The sequence below is a fragment of the Eleutherodactylus coqui genome, chromosome 8 (assembly GCF_035609145.1).
Source record: "Eleutherodactylus coqui strain aEleCoq1 chromosome 8, aEleCoq1.hap1, whole genome shotgun sequence".
NCBI lineage: Eukaryota > Metazoa > Chordata > Amphibia > Anura > Eleutherodactylidae > Eleutherodactylus > Eleutherodactylus coqui.
In genome coordinates, this window is record NC_089844.1 from 69,201,755 (window position 1) to 69,227,645 (window position 25,891).

General features: G+C 47.6%; 1 protein-coding gene across 2 annotated transcripts; it reads right to left on the reverse strand.

Moving 5' to 3' along the window:
• Positions 1-1,348: 1,348 nt before the first annotated feature.
• RBM45 (RNA binding motif protein 45) lies at positions 1,349-25,891 on the reverse strand. Of its 2 annotated transcripts, none has more exons than XM_066575783.1 (10): positions 25,552-25,891; positions 21,782-21,904; positions 18,975-19,101; positions 17,110-17,238; positions 15,803-15,982; positions 14,291-14,420; positions 12,032-12,071; positions 8,929-9,095; positions 8,578-8,785; positions 1,349-1,607 (listed from the first exon to the last, which is right to left on the reverse strand). In XM_066575783.1, the coding sequence occupies exons 1-9, from the start codon at positions 25,828-25,830 to the stop codon at positions 8,593-8,595; spliced, it is 1,368 nt and encodes a 455-aa protein (XP_066431880.1). In that variant the 5' UTR covers positions 25,831-25,891; the 3' UTR covers positions 1,349-1,607; positions 8,578-8,592. The 2 variants fall into 2 exon arrangements, with proteins under 2 accessions (XP_066431880.1, XP_066431879.1); XM_066575782.1 differs by having other exon boundaries at positions 11,975-12,071.

The following is a 25,891-nucleotide window of genomic DNA, read 5'->3' on the forward strand; positions in this document are numbered from 1 at the left end:
CCTTGGAGGTCCTCTCCCCAAGTTTACAGCTTAGTTCATTAAAACTTTTTACAGACTTTCCATCTACCTCTAACTTGGGCATTGGTACCAATGTGCAGCATGACAGCTGGGTCCTCACTAGCCCCTTCCAGCAATTTGTCAACCCAAGCTGTGATTGGTTGAACTGGAGCACCAGGTAGACTACACACTGCTTAATGATTCCAGTCTGTGTTACAGATTGCCTCATCTGGCACCCCATTACCAGGGCCTGTCTAGCCTGCCCTGCTCTCCTATTCCCCTTCTTACTGGAGTAGACATACGCTTGGCCAGAGGGCATGTCATGCTGCAGCAGTGCCAATCCTGTAATAGCATTCCCCTAATCTGCCAACTTCGCTAACCTGCTGGTCTGTGCCAGTTTACGATTAGCCTCCCTGGCACTGTTTTCTCTACCCCTCTGTCACCCAGCTAGCTCCCTGATCATCCTGCTCCCATACTACCATCCACCCCCACATCTGCCCCAGCAAGTGTCTGTTCAGTGAGCAGCAAATTCCTTAACAGGTTGCTAAAGAATCTCAGTGTTGCAAGCTTCACATTTAGATCCAGGATCTAAGCTTTCTAAACGTACATTCTCCAATCTCATACAGCAGTATGTACCCTTGAACGGCGGTTTGAGGACTGCATACATGGCACAAGATGTACACTGGATAGCACTGTCAATCAAGGAGCAGGATACTGAATGAAGCAGTCACAAATGTGCGGTGCTGCTCCATTATTTTCCAATAGGACTGCTGGAGCTAGCAGAGTACTCGTAGTTGACCATTTTCGTCAGCCCCATTAAAATGAATGGAGTGGTGGTGCGGACGTGCAACCACCATTCCATCTGACATTACCGCGGATAGGTGCAGCAAACATACAGGGATGAGAACAGAAGGAGGGGTCCACAGGATCAGTGCATGCCCCAGGCAATAAAATTACATATATAAAAGATAAAAAAGTCATTTAAAAAAAACTTTGCTGCCTCAGTAGAAGGGGATTCTTTACTTTAAGAGCCATCAGCCCGAGTATGTGGTGATGGGGAACTCTGCAAGAGTTCAACATGGCCTGCACACCTCCGAATGCAGGACCGTTAGTAGTTATACTCACTACTTCACTGTAGGTGACTTGTGGATCCATTTTTCGACTTGCAAGGTATTTTTCCCCCTTGAAATGAACAAATTTGGCTTCTATCTCATGAGGATTTTTCTCTGATCTTCTGGATGAAGAATGCAAGATAACCGGCTGAACTGGATGGACATATATGTCTTTACAGCCTTACATATAATGTTACACACATACAGAAATGGTGACTAGTAAAACACTACACCAAACAGCAGTTTTTAAAATTTATTTTTATTCATCGCACATATCATTACTATGCACACAAGCAAAAACACACCAAAAAAAGACCCCCATTGGGTATGCACTGTAACTACTGAAGGACTTAAAAAGGATCTTCAAACGTACAATATTAGCTTATTTTCGGTCCGTGAACAAACAATGCACAGATATTTCCTAAACCAGTACATAAAAGCTGTCTCCTGTCACGTTTCAGTCAGTCAGGTGAGGGTCATGTCATTATTTAGTCTGTTCTGTAGAAAGAGCACAATATAAATGAAAACAGTTATCTGAATAGAAGTCATTCAAAATCATCAACCAAGGGCGACATACAACAACTGTCTGCAGGGCACGCGATTAGAGTTCTTTGGGGGCGATCATATTCATTCTCCTTCTACAGGATTTATTTCACTAATGTAAAACCTGGGCATTAATAGGGTTGTCCTACCTCTAGCCATTGTGCTGCAGGAAGCAGTCCAGTCAGTTTACTGAGCGATCTGCTTTGTGCAGCAAAATGGCTCCGTAAATTGTGCAGTGGCCCAAGTTGGTACTGCGGGCCGAATCCTATTGAAGTAAATGGAACTTAGCCTGCAGGATCAACCAAGGCCACCACACAATGGACGGTGCTGTGTGCTTCCTGAAGCTAGGAGTGGGACAACCCCTTAAAAGAGGATTCTGTCGTGCCGTTGCTTCCATTTCCCCTTCTGATTTTGTATGAATAAATTGTTAACTGGTTGTTCAAGTTCTCATAGTCACCCATCACTGACATAGGAACACACAATTTATCTTCATCTATAAAAGGTAACACCCAGTTGTCAGTTTGTTCATACATGTTTCAGGAGAAACAGAGGAAAAGCGCACAGAGTACCCAGATGTTCCAGAATTGGGAATACAATTATTACCTAAATGCACATATCAGAGTTTACAGGTCTTTTTTTGGGCGATTTTTCCCTAAAAGAAGAGCGGTAGTAAATGTTTAGTCTGCAAGTCTTTCAAAATTCATACCTGAATAAAATGGTTTAAGAGGTTAATATAGAAAGCACAAAATGATCTAAATTCTTATTATATTTTTATAAAGTTGTGTTCATATTGACATAAAAGGGGTTTTCCAGGGGAAGGGGGGGGGGAAATTCAAAAAAATCAAAACCTTTTTGGGAAAATCTGCTCACTGGTGGAAAAAAGAAAAAGTCACACAAGATATATATACACATCACCCAATCGCCTGTTCAGATGGTGCCTGATCCCTCACAGCTCTCTGCTTCCTGCTGCAGCAGGAACAGTGAGACATATGGCTGCTGCAGCCAATCATCAGCCGAAGTAAACGGACAGACGATTAGCTGCAGCGGTCACACACCTTTGGTGGCAGTGCTGCAGGAAGTAGAGGACTTCGGAAACTAGGAACTGGTGGAACAAGAGTGGCATATGTTTTTCCAGCAGGCTGAACAGATTTCCTTTTTTTAAAAATCTGGATAACCCCTTCAAGTCCCAAGATCAGTTCTTTAAGTCCCTGGTCCCCCCCCTCCCACCCCCCACAAGCACATTTTAATTTGGTCTGTGCTACCCCCTTCTGATATCACATAAGATCTTAAAGAATGATCGATAACTTGAAAGTGTGATTGTGAACCTCTTCCTTCCAATGCCTAGCACAGATTCTACATTACAGGCTGCTTCTCTTTTCATTTAGAGACAGATTGTGACTTAGCATGCTGTTATCTGTAAAAGGTTATCCTGCACCAAGCAGTCACACATCCCGCTCACAAAGCTCCCATTGCTTAATGGTTGCATTATTGCAGAAGAATGACAGGGCTTGGTGTGGGCGGAAAAGAAGCATTTAGCTGGAGTGCGATAAACCTTTCTATGGAAAGCATTTCATAACTAAAATGCCTGAGAAATAGTCTGCCGCCTGCATTTTGCTAAACATAATGAATTTGCCCAGGTGTCTGTCGGATGGGACCCTTGTACTACTTGACCCCAAAGTCTTGAGATGTTTTACTGCTGTATCCAGCAGATTCTCAGCCATCTCCGTCTCCTGTACAGGTAGGCGATTCTCAGACAAGTTAACCCCACCTTTCCTGAGACTCTAAGGCTAGAGTTATGCAAGGTAATTGTGCATCATCAAGTCTAAAAAGTATTAGACAAGGTACAGAAACTTTTTGAATGCGTATGACTTAACCGTTTTGAAGCCAAATTACAAGCCGTTCGCAAATCACATTGCAGCCTAAAATGGCAAAGTCATATTCGGCTTGCAAGGAAAAATCCAAAATTTTTGGATATTTTGTGACTCTCCTAGTAGGGGGCAATGAAACCCCAATCATAAGATGCGATCTTCATGCTGCATAAGCCTTGCTTAAAATGTCAAATTTTAGGCAGGTTTTTCTTCAAACCCCTCCTCCTGACTTCAATCATACGCTCTCCTTTTGTGCCAGTCTTCGATGTACTTCTGTCATTTTGCTGTAAGACCATTGCAATGAACACAGCTATAGGCTACCCCCAGAGAGAAGGAGACTACGAACGGATGCAGCTTACTATAGATTTTCCGGGGGTCTCGATGGGCAGAGAAATGGATACATCTCAACATAAAACTAAACCGTTCACCCATATATACAGGGCTTAAAGGGGTTGTCTGGGAGTTTTGAGAATTTTTCTATTGATGACCTATCCTGAGGATAGGTCATCAGTAGGCGAACCGGGAGGATCCGTCGCTTGGTATCTCTGCTGATCAGCTGATTCTCAGCACCGCTGTCAGTACGGACAGCATATTGCAAGCAGATAGCACTGCCCTGGTTTGGTAGTGAATTTAATGGGAGCTGTGCGACGTTTAGATCACAGTAGGGATCTTTGTCAAGTCTTGACAAAGATCCCTGCTGGAATCGAAACGTCGCCGTTTCCCATATGGACCCTGTGGAATAAAGTGTTGTTTTAATTAATATTTTTTGCTTCATACTTGGATGGAATTTGGATCTGGATCCGATCCTAAGCTGTGCACTGCATCCTTCTTTTAGGCGAAACCAGCTTAGCCAAGGGTGGCTTTATAAGGGAGTACTGCTGGACAATTGTTTTGTTATATTGACTAGTCGGAGGACAGTTCAATAGGAAAATTCCCCAAAGTCCGGGACAACTCATTTAAAGGGATTATCCAGCCCCCCAAAAATTATCGAATGCAGCTCAGCATGGTGGAAAACCATGAAAGACCACTTTTATCATCTCCCTCAATCCCCTGCAGATTCCGTTCTTACAACGTCCGCTCACCCCAGCAGGGGACCAGGCATGTCCGAAAGGGAGCAAGGAGTACTCCAATTAAAAGGGGCTGTCTTAGATAGTGAAAAATGTCATTGAGGGCAGGAAGTGTGACAAAATAAAAGGCAGTCCACTCATACTTTCCAACCCCCCGCCACTCCAGTGAAGTTGGGTTATGTTCGCATACCTGTATATACGTGACCCCTACATGCAGCCACTGAGCTTAGCTCTGTATGGCATAAGACTACTTAAGCCAGAGATTGGCTGCAGCGGTCACTTGTGTATACGGGCACGCCACTGCTGCAGTCATGTAAACTCGCGCCAACTTCACTGGAGTAGTGGGAGATAGAACCAATGTATATACCAACTTTTATTGTACCCCCTTTTGTGGTTTTACCATTTTCTGCCTTCACTTGGATTTCCTAATATCAAAGGCATCCGCTTTAACGGGAAATTACTAGACTTGTACGGTACGTGATGGCCGCTGAACTGCGGCTATTACTTTGGACAGAAAATGCTAATTGGACATTCAGCCAGAAGGTGAGTAATTTCAGGCATTTCTCAGTAAACTGGCATATGGTGTTCTGTTACTTATCAGATCAAACTATGTATACACGCCTCACAGAGAGGGATGGAATGGCATCCTGCATCTTTTCACGCTTCCACAGTGTGAATCACAAAAGATGGAGCCGCCAACAATATGTATTCTTGCTGCAGTCTCATCAGTGCAAAGACTAAGAAAAACCGAGGCGATGCTGCAATGTTAGACAATCAGAAGCCCCACTGATAGAAACAGCCAGAAGGCACAGAGTTCATATATTATGTATTCTACACTACGGGGACTTGCAGAATTTAACCCTTTATATAATATTTTTATTTTTTTTTAAAGCAATATTACAGCCAATAATGTGTCAAGTTGGTGCAAACCGCTAAGAAGCGGGTGAACAGGGAGATCTCTCTCCTCGCTCAAGTCTGCCTAGCAAAACCACCCACCGGCGTAATCCAATGATGAAGCGCAGGTAGTGAATACATTAGTCATGGCAGCTCTGAACATTAGCCTTAATGATGATAATTAATAACATTGTATTCACAACATGAGAAAACAAACCTTTACACAAGATGTTCAGCACTGAACTATATACATGTGCTCCACAGCACAGATGAGGCCTATTCATCATTGGGTTACTCCCAGTGTAAAACGTGGCACCATCGCGTCAATCATGTGACCCACCAGAGAGCAATCTGCAGTTACAACAACTGTCTGCTGAGGTTAAATTGGACTGTAAGGCCAACAAAAAAAAAAAAAATTAAAAAACTAAAAAGGTTCTGCATGGAGTAGGGTGGGGGGACACGAACGGCCTGTAAACCCGAGCCAGTAGGTAGCCAACAACCTGCGACACCAATGGATGCGCCTAGGCGAGGGACTCCCACATAGTTAATCTACTAACTCGGATGCAATGGTGACAATTAGAACGTGACACTACGGGCAATCAAACGCTTCCCGACAAATTGCTGGCTGGTAATTGTTTAGTGCCCGGGAGCAAATGACAGCAATGTAAAATAATTCTGCCAAGCTGGAAGCAGGAGAATTAACTGCTGAACGCACGCCAAGACGGCACGGGAGCTAAGAGCTCCGCTAACAAGATACCTACAATCACAGGGTTTCGCCCTGTGATCATGATGCTCTCCCCTCTCAGATGTAACATTAGCAGCCCATTAATCTAGTCCATGTCGTACACAATACTCCGCATTTAATGGGAGTTTCTATAGCGTTATGTATATGTGGCTTAACAGAAAACGCTAACTCGAAGGGCTCTGCACTCCTAATACACAAGGTGTTCATTTTATATCATTCGCTGCGGATCCTGAGAACACCACCATAAAAACAATAGTCGGGTGGGGAGAATTAAAAAGGGGTTGGACCAGAATTTATTTTGATACAAGTCTGATCGGTAGGGGATTTTTAAGAACGTGGGTCCCATGCCCCCTAGCCTCCTATTAATGCATCCCCCTCCATGAGGAGGTTGAATGGTCATGCATGCTCAAGGCTGCTCCATTTTCAATGGGATTGCCAGAGACAGCCAAGTACAAGCGCTTGGATATTTCTATAAGCCCCATTGAAAGGAACGGAGCGGCAGCTGTACGTATGTGGCCATCAATCTGACATCACAGCGGATGAGAGAAGCACCTCTGCAGTGATGAGCAGAGGGGGACATAGGACCCTGGTTCTCAGGATTGGTGGGGGTCTCTGCAGCGAGTCTCCACCGATCAGACTTATCTAATACAACCCTTTCAAGACCGGTGTTTAATACATCAGTCTTAATTTGCAACCAAAAGAATAAGATGCAAAGGTATTAGAAGTACATAGGTCAAAAACTGCTGATCGAGGTGCCAAGCATCAGACCCCAGCCCATCAGCTGAAAGGGTGCACACTGTCACTACAGCTATACACTGGGTTTTGGAGCAAAAGCTGCTGCTCTGACCCCTATGTAGTGGCTGGGTAACTGCAGGCACTACATAAGGCATATGAGAGTTATACCTGCAGTTACAAGCGCTGGCCACTACACAGGGGTCAGAGCAGCAGCTTAGACACCGTAGCCATGTGTACTGTAGTGCTACCAGGGGGCACCCGATCAGCTGATTAACTGGGGTCATGAGCAACAATCCCATTTGATCAACTACTAATGGTCTACCCTGAGGATAGGTCATCAAAAGTATTTCCCTGGAAAACGTCTTTAAAGGGGTTGGGTCATTAAAAGAAAAACATTTTTTAAAGGCTGGACATGTGATAAAAAGAAACAAACAAAAACCAATACAGCATACTCCCCTGCCTTCAGCCTCCGGGACACAGCTGAGCAGCGCCCACTAGAAGGCCCGCTGGCAGTCAGAAGCCACAGTAAAGCATCCAGGATGTGAGCACTGATGCCAGGAGCTCAGAGGGTGACACTGGGGTCTCCAATTGGCTGCAGCAGTCACCCGACTTCCAGCGGCCATCCTCTCTTTGAGATGGGACAGGAGCCGCTCAGCTGTGCCCCAAGAGCCTGAAGCAGGGTGAGTATGTGGTCGTTTTTTTAAAATTTTATCACATGCCCAGCCTTTACATTTTCCCCTTCTTTTAATGATACAACCCCTTTAATACACCGATTTCAGTTTGTGTTGCATGGACGGCCTAAAATGTACCAAACGCTAGCTCATAGCTGCCATAGACTTCTGCCAAAACCTACGTCATCTTTGCCCAGTTTCTACAAAAATAGAAGGTGGAAAATTGATGATCGTTGCAAATATTTGCACAAGTATGACTTATGCCAACTATGTAATCAACTCACCTAAATGTCTGTTGGCATATGAAGGCATTTATACAAAGGAGCTGGAGGACCGCGTCTTATTATCACGACTAAGAACCAGCATTTTCTTAGTGTCATTGCTAGGACTTGGCAATGCCTAGAACCTTCCCAATGAGATGGTTACTGAAAGTGGTCTCCCCATCAGACACATTTATGACATACACTTTTGATATGCCATACAAGTCTCCCCACATTTGAGAAAGACAGGAGGCTACAATCTGTAATCTGAAGTTCTGCATCTCCTCAGCAGTTGGTAACTCTACTATTCAGTATAATGGAGATACTCTACCGTTGATGAGGGAAGATCATTGGTTAACATCCAACTTGTTAAACCCCCATGAAGACATTTATGGAGCATCCAACCGACATGTCGTAAGCATTTCCGATGGGAATCTCCAATCTCAAAACACTGGGGACAATTTCTATAAAGTGTCCTGCCCCCAGTAACATGTATGCTAGCAAGCAATACCTTCACTATATATATGGCTTCCACTTCCTAATTAGGCCACTGGACCTGTGCACTAGTAGAAGTCGTAATAGAATAAATCGCCTCTTTTACCGCATAGAACATTTTATTCTGAGACACAAGCCAGTTACTAAGGAGCGAGAGGTTACAGCCCAGAATGGACAATCTACTACTCACCTGACGTTTAGCAATTCAGTATGTTCTTTGTCTCTTGTTGGACTCGTCTTTTGGAGAATCAGCCTGCATCACTTTCAGCTTCACGCCGTTCACCATCTTCCCATGTAGAGCAGCTATGGCATCATTTGCGCTGAACACTTCAGAGTATCTAGCGTAGCCAACGTTTTTGCCCGGAACAATGTAAACTTCTATCAGATTTCCAAAACGACTACAACAAAGTAACAAAAGTGTTATTTTTGCACAATTCTGCAGGAAAGCACAAGAGCCGACAATGCATGGATGCAAGAAAATAGTAGAATAATCCTTGCATAAGCGTCAGTAAGAGGTACTATTGTGGGCAGAGAGCCATACCAGAAGACATCTTCCATGACATCCAGGCTTAGTGTGTGAGGGTTGAACACAATGAACAGTCTCTCTTTGCAGTGGGAATCGACGGAGGCCTTCTTTTTGTATGCTGGAAGGCTAGCGTCTGTCTGAAGTTGAGAGGCACCAGGGGAAGCATACCCTCGATCATAGGCCTGCAGACAAAACAGATTCACTATGAAAACCCTACAGAATACTCAAACGCTAAGCAGCCGTGTCACACAGAGAAATGAAGAAACTCAAAGTCTGCTGCAAACAATTTAACCCTGGAGATAACTTGCCCCCCTATCAGCACTGCAGGTTGGCTGGTTATACTAGTTAACCTTAGGTTTTCTCCACTTTTGCAACCACTTCTAAACCAGATCTACACAAGCTGGCTTATTTCTTTGCAGTAATCCATAAAGATATGGAAATCACAGCTTCCACACTACAAATATTCATTAGCGAGCCCATCAGTCTCCCCATTGAATGTTATCTGTGAACACAGAGCTTTGCTGGGAAGAAACTAAATGAGTTTGGGTGCTCATCTATCAAAAACTGAAGGTGATCAATTCTGATCTGCAAAAACCCATGCATATTCTAAATCATAATAAACCTTAAGAGGGCTACCCCACAAAAAGATTGGCTGTGACCCCCACTAGTCATGAGAATGGAGGGAAGGGGGGGCGCCAGTGTCCCAGAATGGATGGAGTGATGGTTACATATATGCACCACAGGTCCATTCATATGTGTAAAGCATTCACAAGGTATTAAGACTACTCAGGCTAAAACATTACATTTGTATATTGCAGGCACACGATTGTTGGGGACAAAGAGTTCATGACAACCAGAGCGCCGTGTTCCGCCCAGCCGAGTGCTGTTATTTTCCTTTCTAGAGCAGACAGCTCACAGAATAGAATAATCTCCTTAAAGGTCACGCTGTCCGTACTGAACATTTTTTGCAGGTACGCGGTGACATTAAAATATTTGACAGGGCAAAGAAGAAGTAGCCGATGATTATAATAGGACAAGAGTTGACTGCAAAGAAATAAATTAGAATAGAGTGCAGGACGACATTGTCTCAATGCAAAATTGGATATAAACACCTTAAAGATGGCCAAACACATTAGATAGAAGTTAGTGGTAGAGCGACCGCTGAAAGAGCAATCAGCTGGTCAACTTAATTTTGCAGATGCAGCTGCACACATTTGAGTTCATATTGGGCATAATGACACCGGATGAAGACAAATGATCTCCACAGATCAATCATATCATGGCCCACTGCACTATATATACTGTAGTACTGGTGACGAATATTTTCAGAGCTGGCCTAAACCACCAGATGAAACATCCCAGCACTATTTTATGGCTAGATCATCAATAGAGAATCCGCCGCTCAGTATCCCTGCTGATCAGCAAGTTTGTGGTGCCGCAAACAGCGGACTATGCTGACCGTAGTACAGCGGCCCAGGTTACTGTGGACAGAGCTCCCATGGAATGCAATAGGAGCCTGCAGTACCAAACTGGGCTGCTGCAATGTTATCAGTGCTACCTGCCTCTAGTGCTGACCACATTGACAGCGGCACTGGGAATCACATGACTGGCAGACCCCCGCCGATCATCTATTCTAAAGATAGGGCATTAACAGAAAATATGTCCAAAGTCCCAGACAACTCCTTTAATGTTTGTAGGTATGAAGGCCTTTGTACAGGGGCTTAGAAGTCATAAGAATGTTTGTTTGCCCAATCAGGCTGTGGAGGAGAGCGCTCCCCGGCTGCTCCGCCTCCATTCTGACAGCGCTGTGAGTGATGCCAGCGATACTCACTCCTGTGTAACAGCGCAGAAGCGAGCATCACTGGGACGAGTGTCAGGCATTGTTTGCCTGACAGCTTGTCCCGTGTACGGAGATCATTACCTCCAAATGGAGCCAATCTCATTCATACTGCTGTGTCTATTAAGCCACTAGATCTAATCACCTATAGCAGGACTAGCGCACTACGGCTTTTAAGCAGCTGTATGGAAAAGAACATTTTTTCCTCCTTGACGGCAAGTACTGATCTTGCAGATTATGAATAGAAAAAGTATTTCAGAAATCGTAACTTTTCATGATATGGCAATAAAAAAAAAAAAAAAGGGTCACTTTGTGACAGGTCATTGAGATGTCCGAAAAGGTCATTCATTAGTGGGGGTCTTTGCCCTGAGAGATCTAGAACAAACCCTTCTGCCCCACCAATGACCACGGCTGATGGGTTTCACTAAAACTGAATGTGCCATGTGTCATTGTGCCAAACTCATAAAATATATTAAGTGTTGGCTATTAAGAAGGAAGAAAAAAAAAAAAGTCAAGGCAATTCAAGTATTGTAGAATTTAACGCTTCCATAAATGATCATGCGGATGATAACTCTGTACCCGAGCTCAGCTTTACCAAGTCAATACACAGTCTGTCAGCAAGAAATGCAGTGTGGTGTATAATAGTCATGACAGTGCTAGGATGTGTATACTGTCATTATGGCAATGCCACTAGGATGTTATATACTGCAATTACCGCACTGCTGTAACTAGTTTAAATAAATGACAACTTAGAAAAACGACAAGTCGAAAAGTTAATGTGCAGCTAACACCACCAGAAAACTAAAGGTACTTTTACACGTAGCGATAATCATTCACCGGCGCCAACTAGGTCATCGTTCGTTCAGTTTAAACACAAAGTTAAACATTTTTCTATTTTTCTACAGGATCGTTCAGCTCGCTGCAGCGGTGAATGACGACTGAATGATCGGCGTTTAAACCAAACGATTAGCAAACGATGATTTTCATGCCTGCATGAAGTGAACGATAAGAAAACAAGTAGTTATTCAATCGTCGGCCGTGTTCGCACTGAACGATTAGCGCTCGAATTAGAATGATCCAGCAATTTTGTTGAACGATAGTCGTTCCGTGTAAAAGCACTTAAGATGTAGAAGGTCAATGCGAGTGAAGAATATTATTACGACAAGGTTAGGCGGACAGTAAAGGCTTTACGATATCTAAAGAAACATGGATAAAAATACTTACAGGCCCTGTGGGTGCGTATTGTTGTGAAACCTGAGGACCCCAAACTATTGAATTTACCTGAGCTGCCACCATGTTGGAGGCCATTTTTTTAAGAAGTCTAGGAAAATAAAAATGAGAAAAAAAACTGTTAGAATTGAAACATGTCTTATTGATGCAGAGATAAGATTCTGGCTGCCTGCAGCCACCACTAGGAGATCCGATTACACACCATTTTATAATGAAGCTCCCTCTAGTGGTGGCACTAGGCAGCAAATGTATCGGTTATTTAAAAGGGGTTGTTCCATTTTAGCAGTTTCGCTACAGGAAGCAGACAGGGTTGTACATTCTGCAGTGGCCTTGAATGGTACTACAAGCTTAGTTCTATTCAAGTAAATGGGACTCGGCCTGCAGTACTGGCCCCGGCAGCTGCACAATGAATAGAGCTGTCTGCTTCCCGCAGAAAAACTAAGAAAAATGGGATAACCTAATCCCCTATTCACAGGAAAGGGGATAAGTGTCTGAATGGTGGGGTCCAACTGCTAGGACCGCCACCAATCTCAAAAATGAGAGTCCTATGTATTCCGTATAAATGAAGCTGCATTTGAACATGCACACTCCTGCTCCATTCATATCTATGGGGTTGTCAAAGATTAGTGGAGTATAGCTCTCTGCAATCTCCAGCAGTCATGTAGGAGCTGAATGGGGTGCAAACCATCACCCAGTCATATGGAAGCCAAGGAACATCTGTGATAATGAACGGTGAGGGGCCTAAGGGTCAGACCCCACCAATCCAACACTTTGTCCCCAACTCTGTGGATAGAAAGGGAGGAATGAAAATAAGCAAAGTGCTACAGGACCACAACAGCATTCAACGTAGAGAGCGATAAATTGGAGAGATAGCCTGTTCGTCTTGTGTTCTCTCTAAGAACACTCAACTCAAGTAGCCTGTAGAGAGGATAGTCTGTCAAATACGAGCAGATCCAACAGTTTTGTTGTCCACTATTCAGAGACAAATGGCGCCATCATTAAAGGCCCCCCGTGTATCAGAACCATTGTCAGGTGCCTGGCTATAGGACATTTGGTCTTAAAGCGCCCATTACATGTACTGGACAGATATGCAGCAGGATACCATACAGAACCTGTATACCTCCATGCTAGAGGCAGCCCAACAGGGTACTAGAGTCTCCATGCCCGCCTGTAACACATCTTGCATCCAAGGTAGAGGCGGTACAACAGGGTACTAGAGCCTCCATGCCCACATCACATTTTGTATCCAAGCTAGAGGCGGTACAACAGGGTACTAGAGCCGCCATGCCTGCCCGTATCACATCTTGTATCCAAGCTAGAGGCAGCCCAACAAGGTACCAGAGTCTCCATGCTTGCCTGTATCACATCTTGTAACCAAGCTAGAGGCGGTACAGCAGGGTACTAGAGCCTCCATGCCCGCATCACATCTTGTATTCAAGCTAGAGGCAGTACAAGATGTGATGCGGGCATGGAGGCTCTAGTACCCTGCTGTACCGCCTCTAGCTTGGTTACAAGATGTGATACAGGCAGGCATGGAGACTCTAGTACCCTGTTGGGCTGCCTCTAGCTTGGATACAACAGGGTACTAGAGCTGCCATGCCCACCCATATCCAAGCTAGAAGCGGCACAACAGGGTACTAAAGCCTCCATGCAAGTCCGTATCACATCTTGTATCCAAGCTAGAGGCAGCCCAACAGGGTACTAGAACCTCCATGCCCCACTATATCACATCTTGAATCCAAGCTAGAGGCGGTACAACAGGGTACTAGAGCCTCCATGCCCGCCTGTATCACATCTTGTATCCAAGCTAGAAGCCACACAACAGGGTACTACAGCCTCTATTGTCCCCCATATCACATCTTGTATTCAAGCATGATGCCCGACACTAGTCTCCATGTATACTCTCTCCTGTGCTGTTATACAGGAGCGAGTATCACTGGATCGCTCACAGCACGGCCTGCAGGGAGGCAGCTGGAGGAAAGTTCTCTCCACGCTCTCACCCGCCCCTCTCCATTCACTGTAAGCAGCGGCCGTTCAGTCCTGATTGGCGGCTGTACACACCGAACGATGTGTCGTTCAAATTTTAAGCATGCTTGAAACTGAGTGACTGGACAATTCTCATCCAGTCATTCGGTTTCTGCATGCTTTTACACGGGACGATTGTTCAAAACCCTGCAGGGGCCTGAACAACCGATAACGGTCCCCTGTAAAAGGGTCCTTGTGATTAAGCCCCATTGGGTACGATATGCACCTCACTGTGGCAATTTGCATTCTAGGGAAAAATTTGGAAAGTTTCGTTGATGTACTCACTCTGTGCCATCACCTCCATCACTTAGGTAAGTGACACCAAGCCGATTTCCCGGAGGATATTCAAAACCATGCAGCTTGAACTTGGCATAAATTGCAGATGAGATATTCTGGTATTGCACCACAGCATGAGCTGCACAAAGAAAGACACAATGTCAATAAACCAACAAAAAAAGCCGGTGGTCTTCCATTTGCATGTCCATCATACGCTTTCAATGAAGAAAGACCTACTCAGGTAACACTTTAGTGCATTATTAAGCGATTATAAACATACCTCAGCACATTGTATTTTCACACACTGAAACTTTGACTGAACTGCTCCAAGGCTGCAACACCCATAGTGCCACATGATGCTTTTATGCAGTACATCGAGATGGATTTCAATGGCATGAGGACATAATCAGAAGTGTCAAAGCCTTAAACAACTCCGTTGCAGCGTACTTACCCATGTGGCAATGGCACATATCTGCATGTGGTCAGCTAGCGTTCATTTCCTGGTGGTTAGTGGCACATTATGCATCTGGTTCCTGGTGGTAAATGGAACATTAAGCATCTGGTGCTCGGTGATTAGTGGTACAGTCAGCATCTGGTCCCGTCAGCGTCCACTACCCGGAGGTCAGTAGTAAAAATAAAAATGATTTAGTCCCAGGTGGTCATTCGTTTAATCGGCCTTTGTTACGCAGTGATCAGCGATTATATGTTCCCTGGTGGTGAGTGGTAGAGTGGGCGTACCGGCGCCTTGTGGACATTAGAACACTCATTGTCCATTCCATGCAGTATATGGTGCCTTGTAGTCAGCAGTACAGCCAGCAACCTATCTGTGATGGTCAGCAGTATAGTCACTGCTGCGTATCAGGTGATTGGTTGAATTCATCTGGTCTGTGGTAGTCAGCAGTATAGTCAGTAGTACAGTTACCATCCATAACCTGGTTCTTCAATTGTACAGTCAATAGTGGTATGTGCAGTCAGTATTCGGTTCCTGGTCGAGGCACAGTCATCGTCCGATCCCCCGGTGGTCAGTGATACAAGTCAGTGTCTGATGCAGAATGACTAGTGGTACAATTGGCTGAGAATTCCAGGAATCAAAGTTAGTCAGCTTTTCTTTTATTTGATGGCTCATTTGACAGTCGCAATCCCTGGTGATCCAACGAGGTACGTTTTATAATCCCAATCCAATGGAAGGGGTGCGGTATGGATAATTCAATATCTTGTGGTCTACCAAGATATTTACCATGCCTAGAAAATAATGCTGTCCACTAGCAAATTCAGGTAGCAGTGCAGCGCAGGGCCTAATGGTCCCCAAGCATGAACATAGCGACATTGGCATGTAGTGGTCTGGTTGCAGTAGTGATGCCTGTGATCTATATAGTTATGCCAACTGGAGACTTCAAAAAAAGCTATGATTATTAATTCATAGCTTTAGTTACAACCAGCCAAAGCTGGACTGCATTAACAACTAAGAACTTAACATGAGGCTAAAAGGATAAAAGTGATTGACAACAAAAAACAACTTACAGAATGCTGAATACATATCCCGCTGGATGTCACAATACTCAAGGCCTGGAATAAGATCGAATAGATTGTAGAGCTGATCCTGGACCAGGGGTACTCGGGACACCACTGTCAAGCGTTTGGACACATTTTCCTGGTTTCTTGCATCAGAAGCCTTGTCATAAAGGGAATAGTCATATTGTTCTTAAAGGAGATAAAAAGACAGACAGTCAGTATTTTTGGATGGATTAGGGTGGTTTCACACTTGCATTGGGGATTCCTCTTTCCTGCTCTGTTCAGAGAGCAGGAAAGAGGAATCCCCACGGCCAAACGGTTTTATCTCTGGATGGAATTGAAGCGCACCAGTCGGGCTCCATTGACTATAATGGGGTCTGTCAGATTCCCGCCCAGAATTTGGAGGGAAGTTCGACGCAGGTGTAAAACCGGCGTTATGAATGCTTTTACGCACACACACTCTACGGGAATTCATTAAAATAGCATGGAGCATCACAGTACAAAGCTCAGTCAGGGGAATGGGTCCTCCCTTGCTGGATTTGTGGAAAGTGGGAATTTCTATTAAAAGTACCTGGAATTGGTTAATTGAATATATTGATAAAATGCTTTTTTTCCCCCTTCTTTCTTTCATATTAAAAAAAAAAAAAAAAAAATTTAGATGACCATTGCACTTTAAATTAGCAAATTTAAGGGTGAAGTGTGCGCAGATCAGCATTAAAATCTGTGAAAAAAAAACCCTGCAACAAACCAGCGATGTGCAAACGCACCCTTACAGGGCAAAAAAGCCACCTGTTGTGACATTAGTCACTGTCAGAGCTAATCTGCAACTGCTAAGACCCAGCAGCTCTGCCATTCTGGACAAGAACAGCCATAAATGCCGCTGCCTCTACTGGACGATTTACCACTTCTTGCTGAGTGTTGCTTTCCCTTATTCTAACTCATACTAGAGAATCTTGAGCAAGGGGAAAAAAAATCGCATCCTCCATGCTGTGCCCAAGTAGGGCACATGGACAGGTGCAGTCCTTACAACAGGACCCTCTAAGCATTGCACAGTGCCCATTCTAGGCAACCGCTGAAGGGAAATGTAGCATTACAGGACGGCCATTCAGATGACGGTCCACCCTGTAATGCGTGGACAGCGCGCAGTCTGACCGAACGGGAGCCCCTTTTACAAACTGGATCTCTGTTCTTGGTCATAGAGGAGGTGGGTCCCGAGCTGGGGACCCCACTTTAGGTCTCACATATAAACAGGAGTTGTCTTCTTAGCACAACCTCATTAACCACCATTATTTACACAATTAATACGACACACTAACCGTAAGGGTACAAGGGAGCAGGAGGTTCATGCAGCAAGGCCTCTGGCTGACGAGATGAGCTGCTGTGGTAATCGGAAGGCTCAAATGATGCACCTTTGTTTCTGGGTTCTGCCAGGATTGCTTTGTAACCTAAAAAAAAGGTTCATTTTTGAATTTCACTTTGTATTGTACAATCACGTGTACTAAAGCTACAAAAACACACTAGATATTGAGGTTTAAAAATGGACCTATAGACAGGCAAATGACCCTTTTGCCTCTCTGCTAGGTGATCAGGAATCAAAGCCTGATTACGATAGGGTATGTTCACATGATGGAATCAAAGTCAGATCGCTCTGCACAGATTTCATTCAAATGAGCGATAGTCGTCCCGTGTAAATGCAAAAAGAAATAGTTTACTACTAGTTATCGCTTTCAGTCAGCATACGAAAATAAACCTCGTTGGATTGTGGGATTCTCGCTGTGTGTAAACGCTCCCCGCTTCACAGAGAAGGTGAAGAGCTGAGCGAGAAGCCCGCGATCCAGCTGTGAAGTCTGTCAGTGTAAACGCTCTACACGAGTGCTAATGACCTTCACGGTGACGACAGCGCTCATGCAGTCGTTTAGACAACTCTCGGCCCGTCTAAAAGAGACATAAACTTCTAAAACTGCAGTAAAAAGTGCCAACGAAGACACGCATTTCTGCTGTAGATTTGTCCCTCTACACCATGAAACTGTCTCCAATTTCTGCACAATGATTTTAAATACACATGTGGAAAAAAATCTGCACCCCAGACTATAGCGCAGATTCAAACTAACAGCAATAGGGCACTTTGGTGATGCAGATTTGATGCAAAATCCATGTGGATTCTACATCAAAATCACTGCAAATATTTACTGTGTAAACATACCATCAAGTTTCGGCCACGTGGGGGGTAAGCCCTCAGGATTTTCAGCAGGAAAAAAAAAAAAAAAAAAAAGAAGAGCTACAGTGTTTACAATTGTAGCAAAGGGGATGAGATTTTACCAAACCTCATGCTACAGAAAGAATCCACAAAGTGTCTGCAGCCAGAATTAACCTGCAGTGACCATTCTAAATCCACAGCATATCAACCCAAAATGAATCTCTTTCAAGGAGGGTCAACTCCACAGCAAATCTACTGAACAATCCTTACGTAACGCGTGAGATTGTTGTGCATTCCACAGGAGAATCTCTGCCATTTATGGCCATCCCTTTATGCGTGGCCTCTCTTGCTCAGCATATGGAGAGGCCCTACACGTGACGAGCACATACGGTTAGCACGGTTATGTGGCTGATGTATGCCGCTCACAGAGGATTGTCTAGAATTGTATCCACTTGTCACGTGCAAGCAGGACTATGTGTCCCTGGCTTTCAGCTATTGGATACTATACATGCATGCTTTTATCTACTGCCTTTAAAAGAAAAATGGTAAGGAACTAAAAGAGAAAGTAAAGGCCCCCTTACACAGGCCGACAGTCTGTTAAACGACTGCACAAGCACTGATGTCACCATTAAGGTCATCAGCGCTCGTGCTGAGCGTTTAGACAGAAAGACATTGCTGGGTTCTTGCTCAGCGCTTCCCCTTCTGTGAGAAGTCAGCAATCCAGAAATTGGTTTTTTTTGCTGACTAAAAGACAGTAATAAACAATCGAACGAATAGTCAGCGATTTTTTTTCAGGTTTACACTGAATGACTAGCGCTCAAATTTGTTCGTTTAACGAATTTTGAGCGATAATTGTTACGTGTAAATGGGCCATAAATCAGAAAGCGGCAGAAGCATTCAATTATACAATAACTGTAGTGGTTTTCCAATTAAGTATTTTGCTGTGAGTGGCAGAAATCCAGAGCACCCCAAACATGCACTTACTTCTGTCACAATTTTCGATTGCCATGGCAGCATGGGAAGGCTTTTGGAAGCGCACGTAGGCCAGGCCCTTACTTTCCCCCGTGGTTTTATTCTTAATAATTGAGCAGTATTCTACTTCGCCATATTCCTGGTGAAAGAGGGAAAAACATTTGAACTTGAGACAACACAGATTTATCTAGACACATTAGGTCAACTGATCATTCTTAAAAGGGGTTGTCCTGCAAAAGCAAGTGGGGTTATACACTTCTGTATGGCCATATTAATGCACTTTGTAATATACATCGTGCATTAAATATTGGCCATACAGAAGTTATACACTTACCTACAGGCCCCCCCCCCCCCCCCCCCCCCGTGTTGGCGTCCCCGTCTCCCTGGCGCCGACCAAATCCTTCTTCTTGAAGAGACGCGCTTGCGCAGTCTGCCCTCTTCTGTCCCGTTGAATGGGGCCACTCCAGCGTGCTCGCGCCGCACAGGTAGTCTGCGCATGCGCAGACCAGCTGTGCGGCGCAAGCACGCTGGAGCGGACCCATTCAACAGGACAGAAGAGGGCAGACTACGCAAGCGCATCTAATCAAGGAGAAGGATTTGGTCGGCGCCAGGGAGACGCCAACACAGGGGAAGGGGGGGGGGGTGAGAACCCCCTGTAGGGCCAATATTTAATGCACGATGTATATTACAAAGTGCATTTATATGGCCATACAGAAGTGTTTAACTTTACTTGCTTTTGCGGGACAACCCCTTTAAAAGCGCAGGATAATATATTCTGCTACCCTGGTATAATCCCATTATCACAGCATCTGGTACAACCACCGCACATAGTGCCTAGTCCACAGAAGGCTGCACTCTGCATAACCCCGAATGCCCTCTAAATACGTACACACCACAAAACGCTTTTTGGATCCTAAACCCAGTTAAGGGTGGTTTCACATCTGCGTTGAAACCTCTAGCCGTTGGTTTCGTAGGAGATGCGGTTGAAAATACCGGTAGAAGAAGTGCCGCATACAGCACTTTTGCTTTCAGCCTGGGCAGCCGAGCGGAAAGCGGCTGGATGACACGATAGTCAATGTGGTCCGCCCAGCGCTGTTTGGTTTCAATCAGAGACGGAGCCGTTTGGCTGCAGGGATTCCCCTTTCCTGCTTCTATTAATTTAGCAAAAAAAAAAAAATTGTATTTCTCAACTCTTAAAGCGAACCTGTCACAATCTATGATCACCAGAAACTGCTATAATGCTCATAGCTCAGGTTGTGAGGATGCAGTTTTATACTCACCTGGCAGTGATGTCATCTGTGGAAGTCAGAACCAGCGGACCCATCTCTGCCCACTCCCACAGAGAATAATGCGTGTGCATGCAAACCACAGAGATGAGTCCGCTGGCCGCTCAGGAAACGTCCCTGGACATCTTTGAACCTGCCATATGCGCATCATAATCAAGTTTATAGTGCTCCTAGTTAGTGATATGTTCCCTTTGGGCCCCCTGCACACTGGCGGAAATCCCACGGCGGGATTTCCCACTGAATTTTCACCCATGCCCACTGCCATAGGATTGCATTAGATTATGTAATCCTATGCAGACGGACACGATTTGTCCGCATGAAAACAAAACGCAGCATGTTCTATTTTGGCCCACCCAGAGACGTCACTAGACGGGAGCAGGTGAGCCGCAGGGCTGTGCAGGGGCACGGGTTCGCATCCCGCTGCATCCAACCTGGCCGTATACAGGCGGCCTTAAACATGAGCTCCCACCACAGTCCACTGCCACCATTCAGCCCATCACTGGTGATCATCTGTCCACAAACACCACATGACCATCGAGGGGTCACGTGAATGATAAACCGCACATAGCCACTGCAGGAGTTTCCTGCCAATCTGCCCCCTGTCAAGATAGGTGGTAAATATATGATCACAGGTGGTCCAACCACTGGGATCACAGAACGATGCACCCCGAACCTCAGATTTGGTGAGCATGTGTGATCACTGTCTATAGCACACCCATAGAAGTGAATGGAGCAGTTGTCACGCAGCCACACTACTGACTACACAATTTCGGTTGCACCGTTCTTGTGACCCATAGGGGTCCCAGTAGTCAGATCGCCAGCAATTATACGTTTAGACTGAATAGGTGAGAAATTAATTGTCATGAGAAAACCCCTTCAACGTATTTCTTTCACACCGGTCACCCTGCAGGATAAATCACCCATTAATTGCAAAGTACAGCGTCCTCCCCGAAAGCGATAGCCGCAGCATAGTGTCTGCCGTAAAATACAGCTGACACAGGTAGCGTGGGGTTAACTCCTGTGTCCTGTATCCACGCTGTGTCGCACTAACTACATTTGGCCAGTGCCATACATGCATAGTGTTCTGTGCCAAAGGGTTACTAATACTATTAATGGCTATGACTTGATTATTACGTACCTCCAACTGCATGCGGACGGTCCACCTTTCACTCTGCAGATCTGGCGGGATCATAACGCTCCTGCCATTGTGATTTCTGTAATCAGTGACTATAGAGCTGCTGCAGCCAGTACAGCGCTGCTTCATATTTATTGCTGGGGGTTCCTGGGTGCCGGTCTAACTGGCACCAGGTCAGCGCTCACTGTGACAAGATGGCATTGTTGCCGGGCTGTTTTTCCAGTAAACGCTGAATTTACGTGAAGCCATTATTACAGGGGTCTTCACCAGTCTGTCCATTGACAGAATCCAGACTCCACTAAGCGGCACCTGTTGTCTGCCAGTTGCTGCCATTTGTGCTGTGAACCCCCGATCAGGAGTTGGTGAACAGCAAGTAGTTGCAGCAGAGTGACTTGTACCTTAAACTTGTCCTTCACATCTTCTTCTGTATAGGATTTAGGGATCATGACGAAGATCCTCGTCAGCTCTTCATCCTCCACCTCTTTGTGGCTTGTGGATCCTCGTGACTGAGCAATAAACACCTAAAATACATGCATTTAATTAGAAAAATGGCCAAAAACTCATATACAGGCATAGCTGTAAAAGATAACATTCTGGCGGCCAGCAGCGGCCAATACAGGGAGCTTACTGTATACTAAGTTATTATTGGGGTCACCGAATAACAAGATGCAGTGAGCTCCCTCTACTGGTGGGTGTAGGTAGCAGGATTATAGAGAACATGAACACTGCAGTCTCCAGACTGTATGTTAAAATGATGGGAAATAAAAATAACCGTTTTACCGGTGCGTAGAGCTGCATATCACCGCGCTTTAATCGCGTACGGCTAACCACGTATCTCACGCACCGGCTTCCTGTTCTTTGGTGTGTGTGTGTGTGTGTGTGTGTGTGTGTGTGGGGGGGGGGGGGGTTCTGGTGTGAGAAGGTTTCTTCTGGGAAAGACTGGAGTTGTTACTTATAGTGGAGACCACCCTCAATGCCAACAGGTACAGAGACATTCCGGACAATGTGGCATTACCTACCCAGTGACAATACTTTGGTACAGCTCTGTGCCTCTACCAACATGTCATATGGCACAAAGTTTAGAGTAGCAGAATTTTCTGGAAACTTCATTGGCCAGCCCAAAGTCCAGTTCTCAATCCCATTGAGCATCTTTGGAACGAACGAACCAGAACACCGTATCCATGCGCGCCCAACATGCCCGTCATTCCCTACATCCCTACCTGAAGCTCTCCTCAAGGAATGGAGGCAAATCCCTTCACACAGCTATTGGAATTTGGTGGAAAGCAGCCTAGGAGGGTTACTGCAGTCATTGAGGCCAAAGGCAGCTCGGTACTGGTGCACCTTTGCTCCACCGGAACTAGGGGTGGAGACATGGGTTGGGCTGGATCAGTGACAGGGATGATGTAATGCCCCCAGATGTGGATTGGCTACTGGCGCTGCTGCTCTGATGAGCAGGCCCTAGTTGCGGTGGGCCCTGCTCAGCTAGGGGACGCCAGTGCCTTGCACCGCTCTGCTGCCTGCCTCCTCTGGGCCCTGCTCAGCTAGGGGACGCCAGTGCCTTGCACCGCTCTGCTGCCTGCCTCCTCTGGGCCCTGCTCAGCTAGGGGACGCCAGTGCCTTGCACCGCTCTGCTGCCTGCCTCCTCTGGGCCCTGCTCAGCTAGGGGACGCCAGTGCCTTGCACCGCTCTGCTGCCTGCCTCCTCTGGGCCCTGCTCAGCTAGGGGACGCCAGTGCCTTGCACCGCTCTGCTGCCTGCCTCCTCTGGGCCCTGCTCAGCTAGGGGACGCCAGTGCCTTGCACCGCTCTGCTGCCTGCCTCCTCTGGGCCCTGCTCAGCTAGGGGACGCCAGTGCCTTGCACCGCTCTGCTGCCTGCCTCCTCTGGGCCCTGCTCAGCTAGGGGACGCCAGTGCCTTGCACCGCTCTGCTGCCTGCCTCCTCTGGGCCCTGCTCAGCTAGGGGACGCCAGTGCCTTGCACCGCTCTGCTGCCTGCCTCCTCTGGGCCCTGCTCAGCTAGGGGACGCCAGTGCCTTGCACCGCTCTGCTGCCTGCCTCCTCTGGGCCCTGCTCAGCTAGGGGACGCCAGTGCCTTGCACCGCTCTGCTGCCTGCCTCCTCTGGGCCCTGCTCAGCTAGGGGACGCCAGTGCCTTGCACCGCTCTGCTGCCTGCCTCCTCTGGGCCCTGCTCAGCTAGGGGACGCCAGTGCCTTGCACCGCTCTGCTGCCTGCCTCCTCTGGGCCCTGCTCAGCTAGGGGACGCCAGTGCCTTGCACCGCTCTGCTGCCTGCCTCCTCTGGGCCCTGCTCAGCTAGGGGACGCCAGTGCCTTGCACCGCTCTGCTGCCTGCCTCCTCTGGGCCCTGCTCAGCTAGGGGACGCCAGTGCCTTGCACCGCTCTGCTGCCTGCCTCCTCTGGGCCCTGCTCAGCTAGGGGACGCCAGTGCCTTGCACCGCTCTGCTGCCTGCCTCCTCTGGGCCCTGCTCAGCTAGGGGACGCCAGTGCCTTGCACCGCTCTGCTGCCTGCCTCCTCTGGGCCCTGCTCAGCTAGGGGACGCCAGTGCCTTGCACCGCTCTGCTGCCTGCCTCCTCTGGGCCCTGCTCAGCTAGGGGACGCCAGTGCCTTGCACCGCTCTGCTGCCTGCCTCCTCTGGGCCCTGCTCAGCTAGGGGACGCCAGTGCCTTGCACCGCTCTGCTGCCTGCCTCCTCTGGACCCTGCTCAGCTAGGGGACGCCAGTGCCTTGCACCGCTCTGCTGCCTGCCTCCTCTGGACCCTGCTCAGCTAGGGGACGCCAGTGCCTTGCACCGCTCTGCTGCCTGCCTCCTCTGGACCCTGCTCAGCTAGGGGACGCCAGTGCCTTGCACCGCTCTGCTGCCTCCTCTGGACCCTGCTCAGCTAGGGGACGCCAGTGCCTTGCACCGCTCTGCTGCCTCCTCTGGACCCTGCTCAGCTAGGGGACGCCAGTGCCTTGCACCGCTCTGCTGCCTCCTCTGGACCCTGCTCAGCTAGGGGACGCCAGTGCCTTGCACCGCTCTGCTGCCTCCTCTGGACCCTGCTCAGCTAGGGGACGCCAGTGCCTTGCACCGCTCTGCTGCCTCCTCTGGACCCTGCTCAGCTAGGGGACGCCAGTGCCTTGCACCGCTCTGCTGCCTCCTCTGGACCCTGCTCAGCTAGGGGACGCCAGTGCCTTGCACCGCTCTGCTGCCTCCTCTGGACCCTGCTCAGCTAGGGGACGCCAGTGCCTTGTACCGCTCTGCTGCCTCCTCTGGACCCTGCTCAGCTAGGGGACGCCAGTGCCTTGCACCGCTCTGCTGCCTCCTCTGGACCCTGCTCAGCTAGGGGACGCCAGTGCCTTGCACCGCTCTGCTGCCTCCTCTGGACCCTGCTCAGCTAGGGGACGCCAGTGCCTTGCACCGCTCTGCTGCCTCCTCTGGACCCTGCTCAGCTAGGGGACGCCAGTGCCTTGCACCGCTCTGCTGCCTCCTCTGGACCCTGCCAAGCTAGGGGACGCCAGTGCCTTGCACCGCTCTGCTGCCACCTACGGACCCTGCTGAGCTAGGGGACGCCAGTGCCTTGCACCGCTCTGCTGCCTCCTCTGGACCCTGCTCAGCTAGGGGACGCCAGTGCCTTGCACCGCTCTGCTGCCTCCTCTGGACCCTGCTCAGCTAGGGGACGCCAGTGCCTTGTACCGCTCTGCTGCCTCCTCTGGACCCTGCTCAGCTAGGGGACGCCAGTGCCTTGTACCGCTCTGCTGCCTCCTCTGGACCCTGCTCAGCTAGGGGACGCCAGTGCCTTGCACCGCTCTGCTGCCTCCTCTGGACCCTGCTCAGCTAGGGGACGCCAGTGCCTTGCACCGCTCTGCTGCCTCCTCTGGACCCTGCTCAGCTAGGGGACGCCAGTGCCTTAAGCAGCACGGAGTTAGGTTTAGGGTTACGTTTAGGGTTAGTTTTAGTGTTTAGGGTTAGGGTTGGGTTTAGGTAACCCTAAACCTAACCGTAAACCTAACCCATGCTGCTTAACTGTAGTGTGTAGTGCACGGCTGCTGAAGGCAATGCGCGTGCACGCTGTGTAGTAACGTGGTGCCGAAGAGCCAATCAGGTGGCTCTAATCAGCAGCGCTGCTTAACCTAAGCGTAAACTGCAAATATGCCTCCCGCTCTGGCCTCCTACCTTGATGGGCTTGGTGTTGTCGCTGAGGCAGCGGCCGTGCATCTCCTCCATCGCCCGGCACGCCTGTGAGGACCTGGCATACTTCACGAAGGCGATGCCCTTTGACTCCTTTGTGTGTCTGTCCTTCACCACCCAGATGTCCTGGATGTCTCCGAACTCCGCGAACTTCTCCCGAATCGTGTCCTCCGTCTGCGTCTTACTAACCACCAGGAACACCCGGCTGTTGGGGGGGTCATCCAGATTACCGGCCAAGGGGCGAAAACCTCCGCTCTCCTCCATGTCTAGAACAAACAAACCGCTATCCAACCGTTACCAACGCACTCACTCCGCCTCTTCCGGT

What these genes read in the sequence shown, in the direction of transcription:
- RBM45 (XM_066575782.1), bottom strand. Translation starts at nt 25,830, where the DNA reads ATGGAGGAGAGCGGAGGTTTTCGCCCCTTGGCCGGTAATCTGGATGAC. An exon ending in AATCGAAAATTGTGACAGAA is followed by an intron (nt 17,239 to 18,974) that starts GTAAGTGCATGT and finishes CCTTTTTTTTAG; the next exon opens with GTTACAAAGCAATCCTGGCA. An exon ending in AATACGCACCCACAGGGCCT is followed by an intron (nt 9,096 to 11,974) that starts GTAAGTATTTTT and finishes TTTTGTCTGCAG; the next exon opens with GCCTATGATCGAGGGTATGC.